Source organism: Tupaia chinensis, unplaced genomic scaffold, assembly GCF_000334495.1.
Source record: "Tupaia chinensis unplaced genomic scaffold, TupChi_1.0 Scaffold000612_1, whole genome shotgun sequence".
In the NCBI taxonomy this organism is placed as follows: domain Eukaryota; kingdom Metazoa; phylum Chordata; class Mammalia; order Scandentia; family Tupaiidae; genus Tupaia; species Tupaia belangeri.
The window spans coordinates 5,033,266-5,052,379 of record NW_006160131.1 but is presented as its reverse complement, the minus strand read 5'-3'; the positions used below and the strand labels follow the sequence as shown (position 1 = coordinate 5,052,379).

The window sequence follows — 19,114 nt, the reverse complement described above, 5'->3', positions numbered from 1 at the left end:
GACTCAACCCGTAACGGACAATGTGGGAGTCCAGCGACTTAGCCATTACTCTAACTGCTGGTCCCATGAACCCACATTTTTTTAAAAGAAGTGTTTGCCTTAGGGCGCATGTGCTTGCCAAAAAAAGAGAGACAGTGAGAGGGAAAGTGAGAAATCACCACCCCCCACCCCAGAGGATGGCCACACCTGCGCATACACCCGGCATGAGTTTCAAGCCAGAAGGTTTGGAACTTGATATGAGGTCGGCCATGTGGCAGTTCCTCCACATAACCACTATACCATTTGCTGAATCCTAACCCCTATTTTTTTTTTAAAGAAATTTTTGCTATAGGACGCACATGAACTGACCAGAGAGACAGACAGTGAGAAATCACACCCCTCTGGTGGGGGAGGGCCATACCACAATTCCTTCTCCTCCATTCTCCACTTGGGATTTTGGGCATGTACATGTGCCCGGTGTCAGTTTTGCTTTCTTTTAGAGAAACGTTTAGCTATAAAGTGTGTGTGCTCTCCAGAGAGACAGAAAATAAGAAATCACCCCCTGGGGGGATGGCCACACCACTATCCCTTCTTGTCCATTCTCCTCTCATTATTTTGGGCACACATACACAAGCACCTCGCTTGAATTTGAAGCTGCCAGGACCAGGACTTGAACCACAGTCAACTACATGGGAGTCCAGCAACATAACATTATGTCATTTGTTGGTCCCCCAACTCACATTTTTTAAAAGGAAGAAAAAGAAGGTGCAGCCCGAGTGTGGAAGTGCACAGCACACGCGGAGGGGGAGCTTGCTTTCCCGAGCCTCCCTGCCAGAGCGTGGCCCTCAGCACAGCTGCGGTCCCTCCTCGGCACCCCGCACTCCCTTCGCCAGGGAGACCTCGGCCCACATTTCGCAAGGTGCCTGATGGGGGACTTCAGTCGCCAGTTTTCTTGTCTGGCTGGGCGCCAGCGGGAACTGGACACCGATGTCCACAATCCCCCATCAGTTTAGACCATGCAGCTGTCGCGGTGCAGCATATGGGCTGGGGCCTGGCCATGCGATCCTGGCAGGCCACGTCACCTCTGGGTCCCTCTTTCACTTGTTCATGAACTCGCCATGCGCCTGCCCTGCACCAGCCACCGTTCCAGCCCTCGGAACACCACAGCCCGCGGTGCCTGCAGCTCGCCAGGAGGCCCGTCTCCTGTGCCTCAGCCACCTGGCCGGGTGCCGCCCTGATGACAGGCGGGCACATGCCAGGCACCCAGCTCTGCACCTGCACAGCTCGGGTCAAGGAGGGACCCTCTGCCTTCTGGGCCATGTCCCCTCTCAGAGCTGCCCTGGGACTCGTGCTGACACGAATGTCTTCTGAGCTGCATGAACCGAGACTCGGGGCTGGAAGGAGGTGCAGCAGGGGAGGCTCCTGACACACGGTGGGAATGCCCGATGGAGGTAACCGATGAGCAGGAACAGGTGTCTTATCCCCACTCTACAATGGGGAACTGAGGCTCGGCAGCAATCAGTGGCAGAGCCAGACCTGGCCTGAGACGGGTGAGGGCGCCAAGTCTGGGCTGTGTCCATCTCCCCGGTGGGGCCCAGTGAGTGCCCCTTCTTCCCTCACCCCTTAGGTCTCAAGAAGGTCACAGTTTGGTCACAGCCTTGGGTGGGCGGGAGAAAGGGCCCCTTGGCTACTCTCGGCTCCCACCAAGGGAGCCTGCTCACTGAGATAAGAGAGGTGGGGGCCAGATAAGGGCGGGCTGGGAGCACCGTGGGTTCCAACGTTAAGGCCGGCAGCCCACAGGCCTGGCCGCCGAGCAGCAGGGCAGGTCGGCACTGCTGCAGATCCTGCCGAGGCCTGACAGTCCAGAGGCGAGACACCGACTCTGGCGTCCACACCGTGCTCTGGGCCTGGGTCCCCTCACGGCTCTGGCCTTGCCTGGGGCATCAGCTCACACCGCACGCATGGAAGTGATAACGGAATTTCTGCAGCAGGGCGTCGGGCACAGTCCCAGGTCTCCCACAGCCCCTCTCCTGACCGAGCCTCCACAGGGCTTCCTCCAGCTGTAAGGGCACTGGCAGCACGGCGTCTGGAGGGCTCCAAGTGACGAGTCACTTTATCATCCAGGGCCCTGCTCACGACCTGGAAGTGCTCGCTCAATGAATGAATGAATGAATGTGAAAGAAGCATTTCAGTGGCCTGCAGGTGCCCAGGAACCAGGGCTGAGCAGCCAGAAGGTGCCGAACAGAGCCGACGGCCAGAATCTGCAGCCAGCTGATGGAGAGCACGCCACCTCCCTACCACCGCCCTAGCGAGTGGGGCCAGCGGCCGCCATCGAAGCACCTGGGGGCAGCCAGCACTCGGCAACCATTCTGCGAGCATTCCTTTCCTGAATTCCCTGAGCAACTACGATTGACCCTGTTTTACAGATGGGAAACTGAGGCTCAGTGGGGCAGGGGCTTCCCCAAAGCCACATGGCTTCTCAGTGACCCACCAGGGCATACACCCAGGCCTGCCTGACTCCAGTACACACAGGCAGAGACGGGCCGCCCTGGGCAAGTCGCTTTCCCTCTCTGGTCTTGTTCCTTCAGTGGGCACCCCAGGCCTCCTGGGACACTGTCCCCAGGGCATGAGCCGGGGACCTGCCCATCAGCACAGAAGACAGAAGTTTCTGGTTACTCAACCAAAGCCTCTAGAAGGAAGCCCATGGAGACAGCCACCAAAAAAACGCCACAGTCAACACAAACGCGTCCCCAGCTTACCCTCGGCCTGGCCCTGCGGGTGGAGTCCCAGGACCTCCCCACCTCTGCGCCCCAGGGAACAATGCGCCATTGAGCCGGGCACGCCCACGAGCCTCTAGACACACTGGTCCTTGCAGCTCAGCCCAGCTCTGCCCAGCGCAGTCTCAGGGCATGGGGGAGGAATCCTGGCTCCCTGGGCTTTGTGAATGAGAAGGGAAGGAGGTGTAGGGGACAGACTAGACGACCTTGGGGTTCCTAGGTGTGGGGAGGGGGAGGAACTGAGTTAAGGGATTCTGTCCGGCTTACTCGGTGACCCCTCAACTTAGACAGTAGCCCCCACCCTCGCCCCCACTTCACAGGTGAGGAGACTGAGGCGGCTCTACCTCAGACCTGCTCATTCACGTCTCAAAACATCTCTGGACGGGGCCAAGGACGTTTGAACACAGGGCTCAAGAGCACTGGCTTGGGGTCAGAGTCCCCTAAGCTCATCCACACCACCTTCCAGGCAATGCATGAGCAGGGCAGGATCAGACTCTGCTCAGACACCAGCTGGACTCCAGCCCAGGGAGAGACAGCAGCTCTGTGTCACACAGGCCTGGAGGAGCCACTGGGCCATCTGTGTGTCTAGCCCCCATTCCCCAATGCCAGCTCTGCCAGGGACAGTGCCAGACACTGCCAGAAAGGAACGAGACCAATGAGCAGGGTCAGGAGACAGACTCACGGCCCCTTAGGACAGAGTGGGCAGAGAGAAGCAGGCCCTCCAGGGGGCCTGAGGCTGTGACGCCCCCAGCCTCAGCCCTCCCAGGTCCTGGGCACACGTGTGACAGTGTGATCAGGGAGGAGTCCAGACCAGGACTGGAAGCTGAGGTCGTGTTTGCCACTGAGTGCCGCCCAGCCCTTACAGGTCCTGTAGCACGTGGCCAGCTGGTCCTTCAGGGACATCCAGGACCTGAAGCAAGGGGGCAGTGTGGAGTGGCAGGCACACAGCACAGACAGCGCCGGCCAGCTCGGGGAGCCGGAGGACGGTATGGTCAGTGAGCACAGCTGTGCCGAGGAGGCCGGAGGCAGATGCCCTCCATTCTCAAGGGCGCTCCAGCCTGGCCTTCCCTGACTCTGCCTGAGGGACACAAGTCCACAGAGGACCAAAACGCCCCAGGGAAGTTTGTGAGGACAGGGTCCCAACTCCGGTGACTAACGGGACCATGGTCTGGAGGTGCACCTCCGAGAGCCCAGCCTTACTGTTCTCTTTTGAAGAGTGGGTGGGGAGAGTGGGACCTGCTCCTAGGTGGTCACATGCAGCGACCTGGGGACAAAAGGCTCAGCAACTGGCACTCGGCAAGTGCACACCACGAGCGACAGCAGAGCCACGTCCCCACGGGAGAGCAGAGGGCCGGCCCCATGAAGGGCGGCAGGCTAGCGGGTGCCCTGGGCAAGCCCGCAGCGTCCAGAGGGTAGCACGGGGGAGCCCAGGCGTGCGAGCTGCCCCGCACCATCTCACAGCGCGCCTCCTCGGGCAGGACGCACGGCTCGGCTTCGTCTGGGGCCCAAGTCCTACTCCTGTGGAACGGGGACTTCCTGGGGACAGGCGTGTGTGTCTGTGCCCCCCGCACCTGAAACTGCCGCGCACACGCGGTGCTCTGCTAACACGCGTGGTGGGTGAGTGAGTGAACGAGGGCGCGCCTGAGTAAGTGACTGGATGAGTGAGCGAATGAATCGTGGCCGCCTGTCTGCTTCAAGGAGTCCAGCTGCCTGACAGCATGGACCCGGATCGCAGGCCAGGTAGGTGTGACCACGACGGGGACAGAGGTCAGCTGGCAGTTATCACGGGTCCGTCAGAACAGCCCTGCCCGAGGCCCGAGAAGGCCGCAGGGCAGTGGGGGGAGGAAGCACCCCAAGAAACACAGGGAGGCTGAGCCAGCCCCACCCCACACGGCCGGTGCCACTTCCCCCCACTGCAGACCAGGAGGCAGGTCACTGCAGACCTGCTGCTGGGCAGGGCGGGGCAGGGCTCGGGCCAGCAGGTGCTGTCTCCAGGGCAGCGCACTCCACGCAGTCACAGCTGCCACCCAGGCAAGTGGCCGGGCTGCTGCCCTCCAGGTCCAGGCAGTGTTGGGTTCTTACTTCACAGCTGCCAGGACAGTCCCACTAACCCATGTCGCGACACCTGTCCTCGGGGCAGTCCGAAGGCCCAGGGCACATCTCTGTGGGACAATCTGGATAGTGAGTGACACACTGTGGGCTGGGGGTCTGGCTTGGAGTCACACCGTGAAAGCCACAGGCAAGCTTGGGACATCCTCCCACTGAGCTCCGAACCCTGGACCTTCCAACATGCAGAGGATGGAACGAGACTCTGGTGTCAGGCGGGTCTGTGTCTGCTCGACCAAGGAACGCTACCCCAAGGGGGAGGCCTGTGAGGAGATGCCTGGGAACGTGTCGGGCACATCCCTGCGGCCCAGTCGCCCCGACCTGTGACTGTGATTGAGGCCTGGCCTGGCCACTCCAACAGCAGGGCCCGGACAAACCCCCAAGTTCTCCTGGCCCGTCCCCTGCAGCCACCTGACTGCACCTCTCGGGTGGTAGGGCGGCGGCACCAGGAGTCCCAGCATGCCTGGGGGAACTGCTGGGGGTGCCTAGCCACAGACCACCTTGTCTCCAGGCACTGCCAAAGAGCCTCTGCTGCACCCGCACGCCCCAGGGGCAGGCTGCAGGGATGGCGGGTCACAGACCATTCCTCCGAACTGCTCCCAGAGGTGCCCGGAACCTGGCCCCACAGGGGGCACTCCCAGACAGCGCCAGGCAGGTCTGCACAGCACCTGGCTGTGACACCCAGGGCAGGTGGCTCTGCCTCTGGCCCTCAGTCTTTGCAGCTGTAAGACGGGGTGACAACACTCACCCCCAGAGAACTGTGCAGGCTCAGCGGGAAAATCAGGCGGGAGCCCAGAACAGGGCTGGCGCAGGGACAGCCGGCGAAGGCCACGCCACCACCACGTGGCTGCCTCAGGCCTCCTTACCCACTCTGCCTTCCTCAGACTTGGGCGCCCCATCTGACACGGGTCACGTGCTCCCGATTCCCCGCGCCCCGAGGAGGGGAGCCCACAGAGGCCTGCAGGTACCTTAGAAAGTGCTATGGCGGAGGTGAGCGTGAGTGTGAGTGAGTGGGTTTGTGTGCCCCCCAACCACCAGGTGCCCCCATGGGCCCAGTCCAGAGAAAGAGCTGGGCTGGGAATGGCAGGGTGCCCAGGAGGATCAGGACACCAGAGCCTACAGAAAAAGGTCCAAAAGGGGCACCCCAGGCCACCCAGGTGACTGCAGATCTGGGATTCGGAACTCAGAACCATGAGGGTTCGGACGGAAGGAGCCATGGGGGGAGCCCTCCCTGGAATTGTCCCTTCCAAGGCCCGTGCTAGGGTTGAGGAAGCAAGGCCCGGGAGGGAAGGTGCACGTCGGGTTACACGCAGCACTCAGGCCCCGACAGCAGCCCAGCACGCTCTGCCACGCTGAGGCATCCTGATGTCGGGTGGGCTGGCTGCGGCCTAAAAACCTGCATCTTCACAGCTCTGGTCTTCCAAGGCCAGACATGCAATCTGTGGCCAAGGGCTGGCCTCCGACCCAAGATGACGAGCCACAAAACCCCAGCTGGTGACATGCGGTCATGTGTGGACACGTGTGGACGGCAGGGTCCTCCCACCCACACCCTGCTCTGTGACCCCAGACCTGAACTTCCTCTTGGCAGGATGCTGACTTTGAGACGCCTGCATCATCCCTCCGGGGAACCACGGCGCCAGGCGGCTCCCCCATCGGGTTCTGGAGTGTTCTTGGGCTGGGACACCCCACAGGGGGACAGCAGGGGCCCCACCCCACCCAGGCTGGCACCCGTGCCCACCTCCTTTCACAAGTGCACCTGGGGCACCTTTCACAGGGCCCTGTGCTGGGGACCATGGTAGGCAGAAAGTGGAGGAGAGGAAGATGGAAGTGACATTCAGGCCTTCTGCGTGCCCGACGCTGCCATGAGCATTCTCTGCACCGTGTGGACACAGTGATTCCTACAGGTGCTATAAGGACCCCCACTCTCCAGATGAGAAAGCTGCGGTCTAAGGAGGAAAGGAACCTGTCTGAGCCCCACGGTTGGCTAGAGGAGGGCACCGAGGAGGAGGAACCAGCATCTCCAGAGGTGCCTTTGCAGCGTCCCGAGCCAGATCCAGGACGTGAGGTCTGGCTCTCTCACTCCTCCAACCAGCCCTCCTGTGCAAGTGCATACACACATGCACACACACACGCACACACATGCATGAACACCGTGACATGAAGGCTTGGAAAGTGCATACAAACACGCACACGTGCACACTGTGATATAAATGCTCGGGAAGTACACACACACAAACACACACATGCATGCACACTGGGACATAAATGCTCCGGAAGTACACATTCACACACACACACATGCACACACACACATGCATGCACACCGTGATATAAATGCTCGGGAAGTACACACACAAACACACACATGCACACACACACATGCATGCATACCGTGATATAAATGCTCAGGAAGTACACACACACACATGCACACACACATGCATGCACACCGTGATATAAATGCTCAGGAAGTACACACACACACGCACACACACACACATGCACACCGTGATATAAATGCTCTGGAAGTGCATACACACACACATGCATGCACACCATGACATAAATGCTCAGGAAGTGCATACACGTGCACACACACATATGCACACACACATGCACATGCACACCATGGCATAAATGCTCAGAAAGTTCACGGACCCCTCAGAAACCTCTATCTGGCTCCCCTGGGCCAGGAACCTTGGCGTGAACACCCACCAGCTCGAGTGGCTAGCCTAAGGGAGAAGCAGGTGGCAGACCCCAAAGTGTCCTTGTCTGCTTCCCTGGGACACCGCCTTTGGTTTCTCTACTTTCCTCAGTTCTGACGGAGACGTGGGTGAGAACGGTCACTTCCTCTCGGCTCTGCTATAAGATAAACAGTGTGCGGCACGTGCAGATGACAAGCCATCCTCAGCCTCATGTGGGGACTCTTAAGGAGCAGTGAGGACTGAGGCTAAGTGAAGAACTCTCCCTGCCTGCGGTGGCTGCCATCAGCTCAGGCAACTGCTACCACATGGAAACATTTCCAGATTGTTCTGGAAGAGTCAGATGGCCAGCATTTTCTGTGAAATCGTCCACCAAAACATCAACAACAAATTTATTTATCTTTTTAGAGAGGTTTTTGCCATAGGGCACATGCGGAAAGACAGAGAGAGACAGAGAGACAGAAAGCAAGAAATCACCCCCAAGGGGATGACGACGCCGCAATCCCTTCACCTCTGTTCTCCTCTCGGGATCTTGGGCACACAAGCACACACGCCCAGCATGAGTTTAAGCCACCAGGTCCAGGACTTGAACCACAAATTGACTACATAGGAGTCTGGCAATGTACCCGTTACGCCATCTGCTGGTCCCATGAACGACAAATTCCTAAACACCACGTGTCCAGTCCGCAGCCTCACTCTGAACTAAAACACAGAGTGGGGGCCGGGGTGCATGGCCTTCTGGGTTTGTAGACACCCTACTTCCCCCAATGAAGAGGCTTGTGAGGGGTAGAGACCGTGGTTCTTGACCATAAGGGTGACGACATGTCCCTGTCGGGGGACATCTGTCAACATCAGTAGACACTGTTGTCACACCTCGGCTGGAAGGCAACCCCGGTGTTTTGCAGGTAGAAATGAGGACACTGCTAAACACACAGGACAGTCCCCACATGAAGGACAGTCCACACACAAAAAGTGACCTTGCCCAATATGTCCGCAGCTCTGAGACTGAAAAGTGCTGGCTGCATCACTGCTGTCCAGGCCCTGGATGAGTCAGCGGTAGGCAGAGAGGACAATGAACTGGCATTTCAGGTAACTATCCGTACCAGAGCCCCAGGAGCTATTTTGGGGCCCCTGCAGGACAGGGGGCCGGCGAAGGCTGTCCCCCCAACTTAGAGCTGTTTAACTTGTTGCTCAAAAAGACTTCAGTAGAGACCTCCACAGAAGATTCCACACTGAAAACACTGGAGAAGCCCAGGTGGAGACAATGAACTGGAAACTGAGCCACAGGCCAAAACCTCTGGGCTCTGGGTCTGCAGGGATGAGTCCAAGGCCAGACTCTGGCTAGCCCCGAGTGACCCTGGACCCTCGCCAGCTCCAAGAGGGCTATCCCTGACCACTGACCTCATGGGGCTCAACCTGCCCGGAAATCCCTGCCACGAGAGCTCCCAGGCAAGTCCCCAGGTGGGGGCCCTGAGATAAGGAGGTGAACTTGGGGACATTACAAAGCACCCCGGGAGAGAGTGGTCCCCCTTCCCTCTAAGTCTAGTTGGTGTCCGTGTGCTAGCGAGACCCTGTGGACAGCCTCCCAGGAGGGCGCTGCCCAGGCTGAAGGCTTTGGCTGCAAAGGAACCAGCCAGAACGTAAGGGGATTGCTTTTTCTTTCATTTTATTTATGGCAAGCGGGCCCTAGTTTTCCATTTAGGGTAGTGACATAAAGGCTTCTTTCTGAATAAATGTATTTAATTTCTAAGACGTGAGTCACCTATACAAATATTAACTACTAGGAGGTTGGGGAGAGAAGCAGCCTACCCAGTCTGACAAGGACATCACTGCTGTGATATTTAGCAGAGAAACAGCAAGTTCATACCCAGGGGAAACCCAGGAAGACTCCAAGGTGGTGGAAGCCTTCTATGTCAAGCAAATGAGTCATTCCTTTGGCAGTTGGCAGGAAGATTCCTGGGCAGATAAATCTGCTGCAAGAAACTGCTGACCGAGGACACCCAGTGGGTGGCAGAGGACTTTTGACTTTGACCTGTGTCAGGTCTGCAGGCAGGCTGGCTGGCCGTGTGCACATGAGGGCTTTTCTTCCCTCTGGACTGATGTCCCACCTACTCTGACATCACCTTTCTCAGTACTTGGGGTGACATGATCACGGTGAAGCCTGAGACAGGCTCCCCAGTAGGAGGAAGGGCAGAAAATCCAGAAGAGCTGAGGGCAGGGTGGGTGCAGGAGGGTAGGGTGATGGGAAGGGGTGACCTGGAGGAAGAGGGCAGGTGGACCCCACTGGCACCCACTCCGAGCTGGACACACAGCTACACCTCACACGCCGCGCCTCACTCCATCCTTACAGCGGTGCTACGAGCTAGGTGTCACTGTCACCAACCCATTTTAGAGACAAAGACATAGACGCCAAGCGGGACCAGCAGTTAGTGTAATGGCTATGTCACTGGATTCCCATATAGTTGACCGCAGTTTGAGTCCTGGACCCAGTGGCTTAAACTCACGCTGGGCACGTGGGCGTGCGTGCCCAAGATCCCAAGAGGAGAATGGAGGAGACGGGATTGCAGCGTGGCCAACCCCCCTGGGGGGTGATTTCTCGCTTTCTGTCTCTCTGTCTCTCTCTGGCGAGCACACGTGCCCTATACCAAAAACCTCTCCAAAGTAATAATAATAATAGTAATAATATTAAATAAAATCTTTATTTCTCACTTTTCCTCTCTTTCTCTCCCCAGCTAGTGCCCGTGCCTGCAGCCAGCACTTCTCATTGACTTCTTTATCTGCTTCCACACTGTTTCCACCAGTGAGGCCGGGGACCTTCCCAACTCCATATTCACGACATCGAGCTGGTGGCACCTTGAAACAGCCCAGGGCGGTGTCACTCCAGAAACACGCCAGAGCTATACAAAACAGGGCTTTAGCACTCCTGGCACCCACAATGCACAGTGAAAAGAAAGCAGCCCTGAGGGACTCCCCAACACGGAAATCTGGCGAGGGCTGGGCTGGGGAGGGGGGCAGTTAGAGGAAATGCATGAGGTCGCCCCGGGTTTCCTGCGCTCCCTCGCTGAGGCCTGGGTGTCACTGGGAGCTGCGTGGTCAGCCGTGTCCCGTGCAGCAGCCAGCAGCCACATGTGGCCACCAAACACAGCACTGTGGCCAGCGTGTCTGAGTTACCGTGATAGCCACTTCTAATCAACCTACATTCAACTACTGATACGCGACCCAGTTACTAGGAAATGTTTAAGGGTGTTCGAACAGCTTGGGGCTGTGACTCTATTTTTTTCAAATGCACATTTTATGACATCTGAATACAGATCAAAGGCCAGCCAGTGGTGTGGTGGTTACAACGACTGCATCCCACATGGACGACTGCAGTTCCAGTCCTGAACCCCGCAGCTTGAAAAACACACTGGGCACACGTGCGAGCGTGCCCCAAATCCCAAGAGCAGGATGGCAGGGGAGGGACTGCAGTGTAACCATCCCAGGTGCGTGCTCACTCCCTCCCGCTCTCTCTCTGGTAAGCACATGTACTCTACAATAAACATTTTTTAATAGATAAGTGCAGATCAAGGATTTCAGATGAAAATTGAGCAATTTTTATATTGATCATATGCTAAAATGATAAAATTGTTGATATACTGGGTTAAATAAATTGTATTAACTGATTTAAGAGCTTCTTTTTGCTTTATTATTTGTTTAATTGCCAGAGGGTTTGCACACTTGCCAGAGAAAGGCAGAGACAGAGGAGGAGAGGGAGAGGCACCCCTGGTGGGGCACGGTCACGCCGCAATCCCTCCTCCACTTCTGCTGTCAGGATTTGGGGCACACAGCCCAGTATGTTCCTGAACCCACAACGAGCCCGGTGGGACCCAGCTCCGTAGCCACATCAACAGCTGCCTCCTCCTTGCTTTTCAAATGTGGCTGTAAGAAATTTTCAGGAGACAGAGCCAGCAGGTGGCATGGTGGTTAAGAACGCTGAACTCCCACATAGCTGACTACGGTTCGAGTCCCAGACCTGGCGGCATGCTTTCTCACTTTCTCTCTCTCTCTCTTACTTTTTCCCTCTCTGCTCAAATTAAAATAAATAAATACAGTTAAATAAAATAATAAAATTTAAAAGTAAAAAAATTTCCAGGGTACCAGCAGATGGTGTAATGGTTACATCACGGGACTCCCACGTAGTTGACTGTGGTTCAAGTCCCGGGCTTGGGAGCTTAAAACTCATACCAGGTACATGTGTGTGTGCCCTAAATCCCAAGAGGAGAATGAAAGAGAAGGGACTGCAGCATGGCCATCCCCCCTGGGGGGTGATTTCGCTTTCTGTCTCTCTGTCTCCCTTAGTCTCTCCTGGGAGTGAACGTGCCCTATAGCAAAAATCTCTCAAAAAAGAAAGAAACTTCGGTTAGGTAGGCGGTCATATCCTATTTCCATTGGACAGCAGCGGTCAGAGTATCTGGGTTGCTGTTTCCCTGACTTGCACCATCTGATATTCGAAAGCAGAAGGGGGATAAGAAACCACTGAAGGATTTTACGAAGACGACAAATTCTGATAGCAAGTACGCTAATTTTGTCAGATCGCATAGGGGTGGTCCCCAGGGGGGACGGCCATGCCTCAATCCCTTCGCCTCCATTCTCCTCTCGGGATCTTGGGCACGCACACACACGTGCCTGGCATGAGTTTAAGCCACAGGGTCTGGGACTCAAATCGCAGTCAACTACATGGGAGTTCAGCGACATAGCCATTACGCCAACTGCTGGCCCCAGAAAGATGTTCTTAATATATCTTGAAAAGAAAGGTGAAGTAAGAAGTATGGTATAAGCTCGCCCTTTGGAAAACTGTGTGTGTGGGACAGCAGGTGGTTTGGTGGTTGAGGCACGGGACTCCCATGTGGCCAGCCGCGGTTCAAGTCCTGGACCCAGCGGCTTGCTTTCTCACTTTCCCTTTTTCTCAATCTGTCTCTCTCTGGTCAAATTTCAAAATATAATGATAAGCAAATACAATTAAATATATAAAATAATTCTTAAAAAAAAACCTGTGGGGGCCAGCAGGTGGCGTGATGGTTAAAGGTGCTGGACTCCCACATGGCTGACCGATGTCTGAGTCTCGGACCTGGTGGCTTGCTTTCTCACTTTCCATTTCTCTCTCTCTCTCTGGTAAAATTTAAAAAATAATAATAACAAATGGAATTAAATAAATCATTCTTAAAAAAAAAAAAAAACTTGTGTGTTAGAAAAATACATTCCAAATGTGATCAGCGGCTATCTCTACTATAAAATACTGGTTTTAAGCCCTTTTTCTTTTCCACATATTCTCATTTTTCTGATTTCTCTCTCTCTCTACATATATATGTGTGTGTATATATATATAGTATAATTCTTTAAAATAAGAAAAGAATTTACAAAGCAGCTCGATGTGGGCCAGCCAGGTGGCCAGGTGGTTAAGGCAGATAAGTCCCACATGGCCGACTGCGTGGTTTGAGTCCAGGACCCAGCAGCCTCAGAAACACACTGGATGCATGTGCGTGCGTGCATGCAGGCCCAAAACCCAAGAGGAGAATGGAGGAGAAGGGACTATGGTGTGGCCATCCCACCCGGGGGTGCGTGCTCTCTCTGATGACCCACACATGCTACAGCAAATAAAACAAAAGATCGTGAAAGGCTGGACGGAGTTTGGGGACAATGTGTTACTGATGAAGCTGGCTGAGGAGTCTGGAGAGCTGCACGTTCTAGGCAGTGGGTTCTGCAAACTGAAGACTCGCACTAGAAGGTCGACGGAGGGCCGTGTCTGCGGGCAGGCCGTCCCAGGAGGCCGGGGCACTCAGATTCCCCTGCAGAGGCAGAGGCTGGTGTGGCTTCGGGAAGGGGGCCCGGGTTATACCTGGCCAGCCGTGCGCGGCACAGCAGACCAACACCGACAGAGACTGGGGGGTCGTTAAGGTCGCCCCTTCCTCAGTGCTGCCACCAGTGCTAAAAAGGTGCTGCCTGGGACCAGCAGATGGCAAAATGGTTATGTCACTGGACTCCCCACACAGTCAACCGCCTGTTCGGGTCCTGGACCCAGAGACTTGAAACTCATGCCGGACACGTGTGTGTACATGCCCAAAATCCCAAGAGGAGAATGGAGGAGAAGGGACTGCAGTGTGGCCATCCCCCTAAGGGGCGATTTCTCGCTTTCTGTCTCTGTCTGTCTCTCCAGTGCACACACACGCCCTATCAGAAAAATCTCCCTTTAAAAAAAAAAGGTGCTGCTTTTTACAAAACGTCACCATGGCAGCCCTCCTCCATCCTCTGTCTGCTGCCCACGGTTCCCGGTACCCATGGCCAACCACAGTTCAAAACTGTTGAGTGAGAAATTCCAGAAATACGCAACTCAGAATAGTTCAGTGTTTGTTTGTTTGTTTGTTTTGTCATAGGACGCATGCACTCACCGGAGAGAGACAGAGACAGACAGTGAGAGGGGAAGTGAGAAGTCAGCCCCGGGGGGATGGCCACGCCGCAGTCCCTTCTCGTCCATTCTTCTCCTGAGATTTTGGACACGCACACACACATGCACCCAGTGTAATTCAAGCTGCCAGGTCTGGGACTCGAGCTGTGTCGGCCACGTGGGAATCCAAGGCCTGAACCGCCACGCCCCCTGCTGACTCCCACAGTTCAGAAGTGTTAACTGCCCACCATCCTGTGGAGCGTCATGAAGCTCTGCTCCACCCCGCCTTCGTCCAGCACAGCCACCTCGTCCACGCCACCCGCTCGTCACATAGTCCCTGTCTGGGTTACCAGATTGAAAACACAGAATACACCAGGTTCAGTCCCAGCCATGCCGCAGGCGTCCGAGGTCGCTGCTGTCACTGTGGACGACGGGGCACTGTGGCCGACACTTCATTCCAACACTGTCGGCTGGTGTGATTACGACCCCCATGAAGGGGCTCCGGTCGTACGTAGGGCTGTCCCACAGCAGCAGTGGGATTCGAGGCCAGATGGGGGCGCTTTCGAGCTCCTCTGCTCTAATGGCTGCCCTCCCCCCAGGAGGGAGAGGCCCCTGGGAAGGGGCGGGCAGGGAACTCAGACCCCACCTCCCTTCTCCTTGCCCTGGCCTTGCCTTCAGACAGGATGCTGAGCAAGGGCTGAAGACCGGGGTCCAGCCAAGCTCAGCCCCGGGCCAGGGGTCGCAGCGGGCCTTACCCACAGCTTCCCGGCGTAGTAGTAGGCGCCCAGGAGCTTCACGATGTAGGGGTGGTCGCAGGTGGCCAGGACCTCGATCTCCACAATGTAGTCCTCCAGCTCCTCCTCGCTCTTGGTCTCAATGACCTTGGCTGCGGCCAGGGCACCCGTCTCCTTGTTCTTGGCCTGCAGAGTGAAAACACGTCAGGTCAACGAGGCACGCCTGGCAGGAAGCTGACCCCCGGAAGCCAGCCCAGAGAGTCGCGCACAAGTGTGACAACAGGGGCCAACGTCCACAGGGCCTGGAGACACTGCTCTGAGACACATGTGGTCCTTGACAGTGAGTCCCAGACCCGGCAGCTCAAAAATCACAACAAATGAATTGATAAATCAATAAATAAATGGGGCTGACAGGTGGTGTGGTGGTTAAGGGCATTGGACTGCCACACTGGCAACCGCAGTTCGAGTCCTGGACCTGGCGGCTTGCTTTCTCACTCTCTCTCTCTGTCCTTCTCTGGTCAAATGAAAATAAATAAAGTTAAATAAAATAATTCTTTAAAAATAAACAAAACAAAGCCTATGCTTTTATACACACTCGCATTGGACTGCAAATGTGTGGAAAACTCAGGGAAGACACCACCTACAGCAGGGTGGGGAGAGCCTGCAATGGGGCGGGCTGGGGGGCACTCATACTCCGTAATGCTCAAATTCCTTAACAGCAAGGCTTCCTACACGTCTCTGCACATTTCACATACATTAAAAGGAGGAGGAGGTCCAGCCTCAGTGCACCCAGGTAGCTCCGCTGCTAGGAGGCGGGGTTCGGTTCCCAGGCCAGCTGGAACCCACCGGACACAGCTGTGCATGCCTGTGATGTTAGCTCACTGGGAAGCTGGACAGGAGGACGGCGCCATGGCCAGACCCTGCAAAACTATCTCTCTCTGTCTCCCCGGCCTGGCACTCTTTTAAAAGGGGGAAAAGGGTGGAATGAAAAGGGCTTTAAGTAACCACCAAGTACGGCTGCTTCCTTAGTGTAGGTCACCCAGGCGCAACAACTGTTTATGTGATTAAAAAGAGAGCGAGGGAATTTCACACCTGGTAGAACGGCTACCATCGCAAAACAGAAAGGAGTAAGTGCTGATGAGGATCCGAAGGCACGAGGCCCCTGTGCACCGCTGGTGGGCAAGCGAGACGTGCACCCGCCGAGGAAACAGCTCCGAGTCTCTCTGAAGGCTACACACGGCCTCACTGGAAGATTCTGCGGTCCTGCTCAGAAGCACACCTTCAGGATGACTGAAGGCAGGTGAAGGCAGGCACGTGCACACACTCAGGATGACTGAAGGCAGGTGCGAAGGCAGGTACGTGTACACCCTCAGGATGACTGAAGGCAGGTGCAAAGGCGGGTATGTGTACACCCAAGTTCGCAGCAGTTTCATTCACGGTAGCCAAAGGCAGGAGCGAGCACATGACTATCAGCAGATGACCAAATAAACAAAATAGGATCTGTGTGTGCAGTGGAATATTACTCGGCCGTAAAAAGGAAATTCAGGCATGTGCTACAACATGGGTAAGCCCTGAAGGCATTGTGCTGAATAAGCCAGATGCAAAAGGACAGATGATGTGTCAAATTCACAAGAACAGAGAGCGGAACAGAGGCTACCGGGGCTGCGGAGAGGGGGCGGGGTTACTAAGTGGGTACCAAGTTTTAGTTGGGGCCGGTGAAAACATCGTCTACGGAGAGGGGTGATGGTTCCACAGTCTGGGACTTCATTTAATGCCACTGAACTGCACACGCATGCTAACATGGAATGCACAAAGTGGCCGAGAGGATCCATGGAACGTAGTGTGTATTTAGCATGACTCAGACAGGAAAGGGAGAAGGCCGCACACATGGTGCTGGCAGCCGTCGTGTCTGGGGGCGGGAGGGAGACGCACAGCTCCCTCCGTGAGCCGGGCAGCCCAGGGATGCAGCTGGGAGCTCCGCCCATGTCGCGATGCCATATGGGATCCTGGGGTGGGGAACTCATCTGGGACTGAGCGGCCACCCACGGCGATGTGCAGGGAAAACGGGTTCCGTGGCCCTGAGGACCGTGAATACGGTCTCCACCGTGGAGCCTGCCCAAGGACGCCACGGATCACACTCCACTCTCAGCCCATGTGGCGACGCTGAGATCTGACTCCACCAGAAACAATGGACCTCTTCGTTTTATTTGGAGGCACGCGGGCTCGCCAGAGAGAGCTACACCCCCCACGAAGGACGGTCACACCCAAGTGCCTTCGCCTGCATTTCTCCCTCTTTGGGGGATTTTGGGCATGCACATACACACGTCCAGTGTATTTTTCAGGCCCATGGGTGTGGGACTCAAACCCATGTCAGCCATGTGAGATTCGGCTGCCTTAACCGCTAGGCCAGGGGCCAGTCCAGTGGCCCAGTATTTCTGGGAGTCTAGCTCCCTCTGGATGAGCACGCACACTCCCTCACAAATTGCCACCTGCACGTACGTCCCCAGGAGCAATGCGTGACCAAGCCCCAGCTCAGGGAGGGGCTGGGGCTCGATAGGGAGTGGCACCCCCAGTTCCAAGGGGTCTGGGTCTGTACAAGTCTCCCTTTTGTCTCCAGGACTCAGGCCTCTGTGACCAGAGCCAACACCAGGCCAGTGTGCCCCGGCCCCATGCACTGGGATGGGAGGCCCCTCCCTGGCCGGTCAAGGCCTCACTTGACAAACAGCCTCTGCTGGGATGAGGCAGCAGATCACGGGGTGTGGGGGCGCCCAAGTCCAGCAGGAAGTGAGGCGAGGGACGATGTGAACAGGCCACTGTGTTCATCTGCGCATTCAGGTGATGGTCTCCCTGAGTGAGCTGCCACGTCCCCTGGTCCTCCCCAGCCAGCCCACACGGCCTACGCCTGGTGACGTCTCCCCCTCGGCTGGTCTACAGCACCCAGAGTTCTCATCACTACAGGTGAGGGGTCGGCAGAGGGCCCCCACGGGAGCGGGGGATGCCCCAATCCCACTTCCCCAGCGCACACCCCCCCATCCAAGTCCCATCTAAGGGCCAGGAGGCGGCACCTTCTGTAAAGCTGGAGCACGGGGGACGGTCCTGGGTTTGTCGCAGGCCTCCTCGTAACAGACGCACAGGGGTGGCTGACCCCAGCCTGCTGAAGGTGGGGTACATCACAGTATGAAAGCCCTGTCGGGGGTCAGTCAGTCAGTCTCTCTCTCTCTCTGAATAAATAAACAAACTTAAAAAAAAAAAAAAAAAAAAAAAAAAAAAAACCTCCTGCTAAGCCAGAGTCTAGGAAAACTCCCAGATCTGGCCGGGAGCCCAGTTCAGGGAAAGGAGTCTCCCGTGGGGCCACTCTCAGGGCCCGCCCTCTCCTACTCCCACTGGGCCCTCCCGTCGGGGGGTCCTCTCCTCCAAACTCCATTTTTTTTTTTCAATTACCAGATGGCAAACGCACCAGAGAGCGAGTGAGAAGCCCCCACGGGGCACGGTCTTCCCTCTGCTTCTCCACCCGGTCGCGTGTGGGCACGCTCACACATGTGCCTGGCATGTGCTTCAAGCCCCTGAGGCCAGGGTGTGAACAGGGTCAGCCGTGCGGGACCTGACACCCTCCCTACGGTGCTTAACCACTGCCCACGGGGCCAGCCTGACCCTCGATTTCGACACTTTAGAAATCCACCAACCTAGCAACCAAGCACTTGCTTGCTTTCTCTCATCCACACTCTCTCACACACAAACGCACACTCACACACTCACACTTCGCACATACACTAGCTCACACACTCTCACACGCCCCCTCATTTCTCGTGTGGCCGACTTCCTCCTCTCCGGGCGATGCCCTCCCTCCCGTCCAGCCCACAAGAGAGCCAGGCCAGCTCTGCTCCTTTAAAGACGGCTGTGCACTTAGGGGGCGGCCAGGGCTGGGCCCGGCGACCAAGGCAACCCCCTCGACCCTGCTGAGCTGACAAAGGCCACCCTCCAATCATCCACCGTTCCCCCGGAGAGCTGGTGAACAAGGCCGCCTGTCACCTCGTCCGGGATTTCCTGAAAAGAGGTATTTTCTCCTGAAGGTGGAAGAGGCCTGGGTGGGGACCGTTTTCCGGAGCGCTGAAAGCTGGCCTTGCCCGCCGCCCTGAAAGGCAGCATTGACCCGGGCGGGCCTCGGTGGGGCCGCCAGCCAGCTGCCGGTGACAACGGGAGGAAGAGCCCGGCCGGGCACCTCACTCAGATTTCAGAGACCACAGCCTGCCAGAGGTTAGCAGGACCGGGGCCAGGAGTGACCGGCCGAAGGTGAACTCTACATGCCCGGCGGGGGCAGCGGTCCACCACCCTGCGGCCACAGAGGATGTAATAAAGGCTGATGACAGCAACAGCCACCACCAAGCACTCCACCGG

The 19,114-nt window shown here is 56.6% G+C and overlaps 1 protein-coding gene across 1 annotated transcript in view; it reads right to left on the bottom strand.

Annotated features, from left to right (window-relative positions):
* STK10 (serine/threonine kinase 10) overlaps nt 1-19,114 on the bottom strand; it is a gene marked incomplete in the record, with an annotated part of 115,765 nt that overhangs the window by 72,396 nt on the left and 24,255 nt on the right. The window contains 1 exon segment of the mRNA XM_027775894.1: nt 14,741-14,905. Coding sequence (XP_027631695.1) covers nt 14,741-14,905 — 165 coding nt within the window.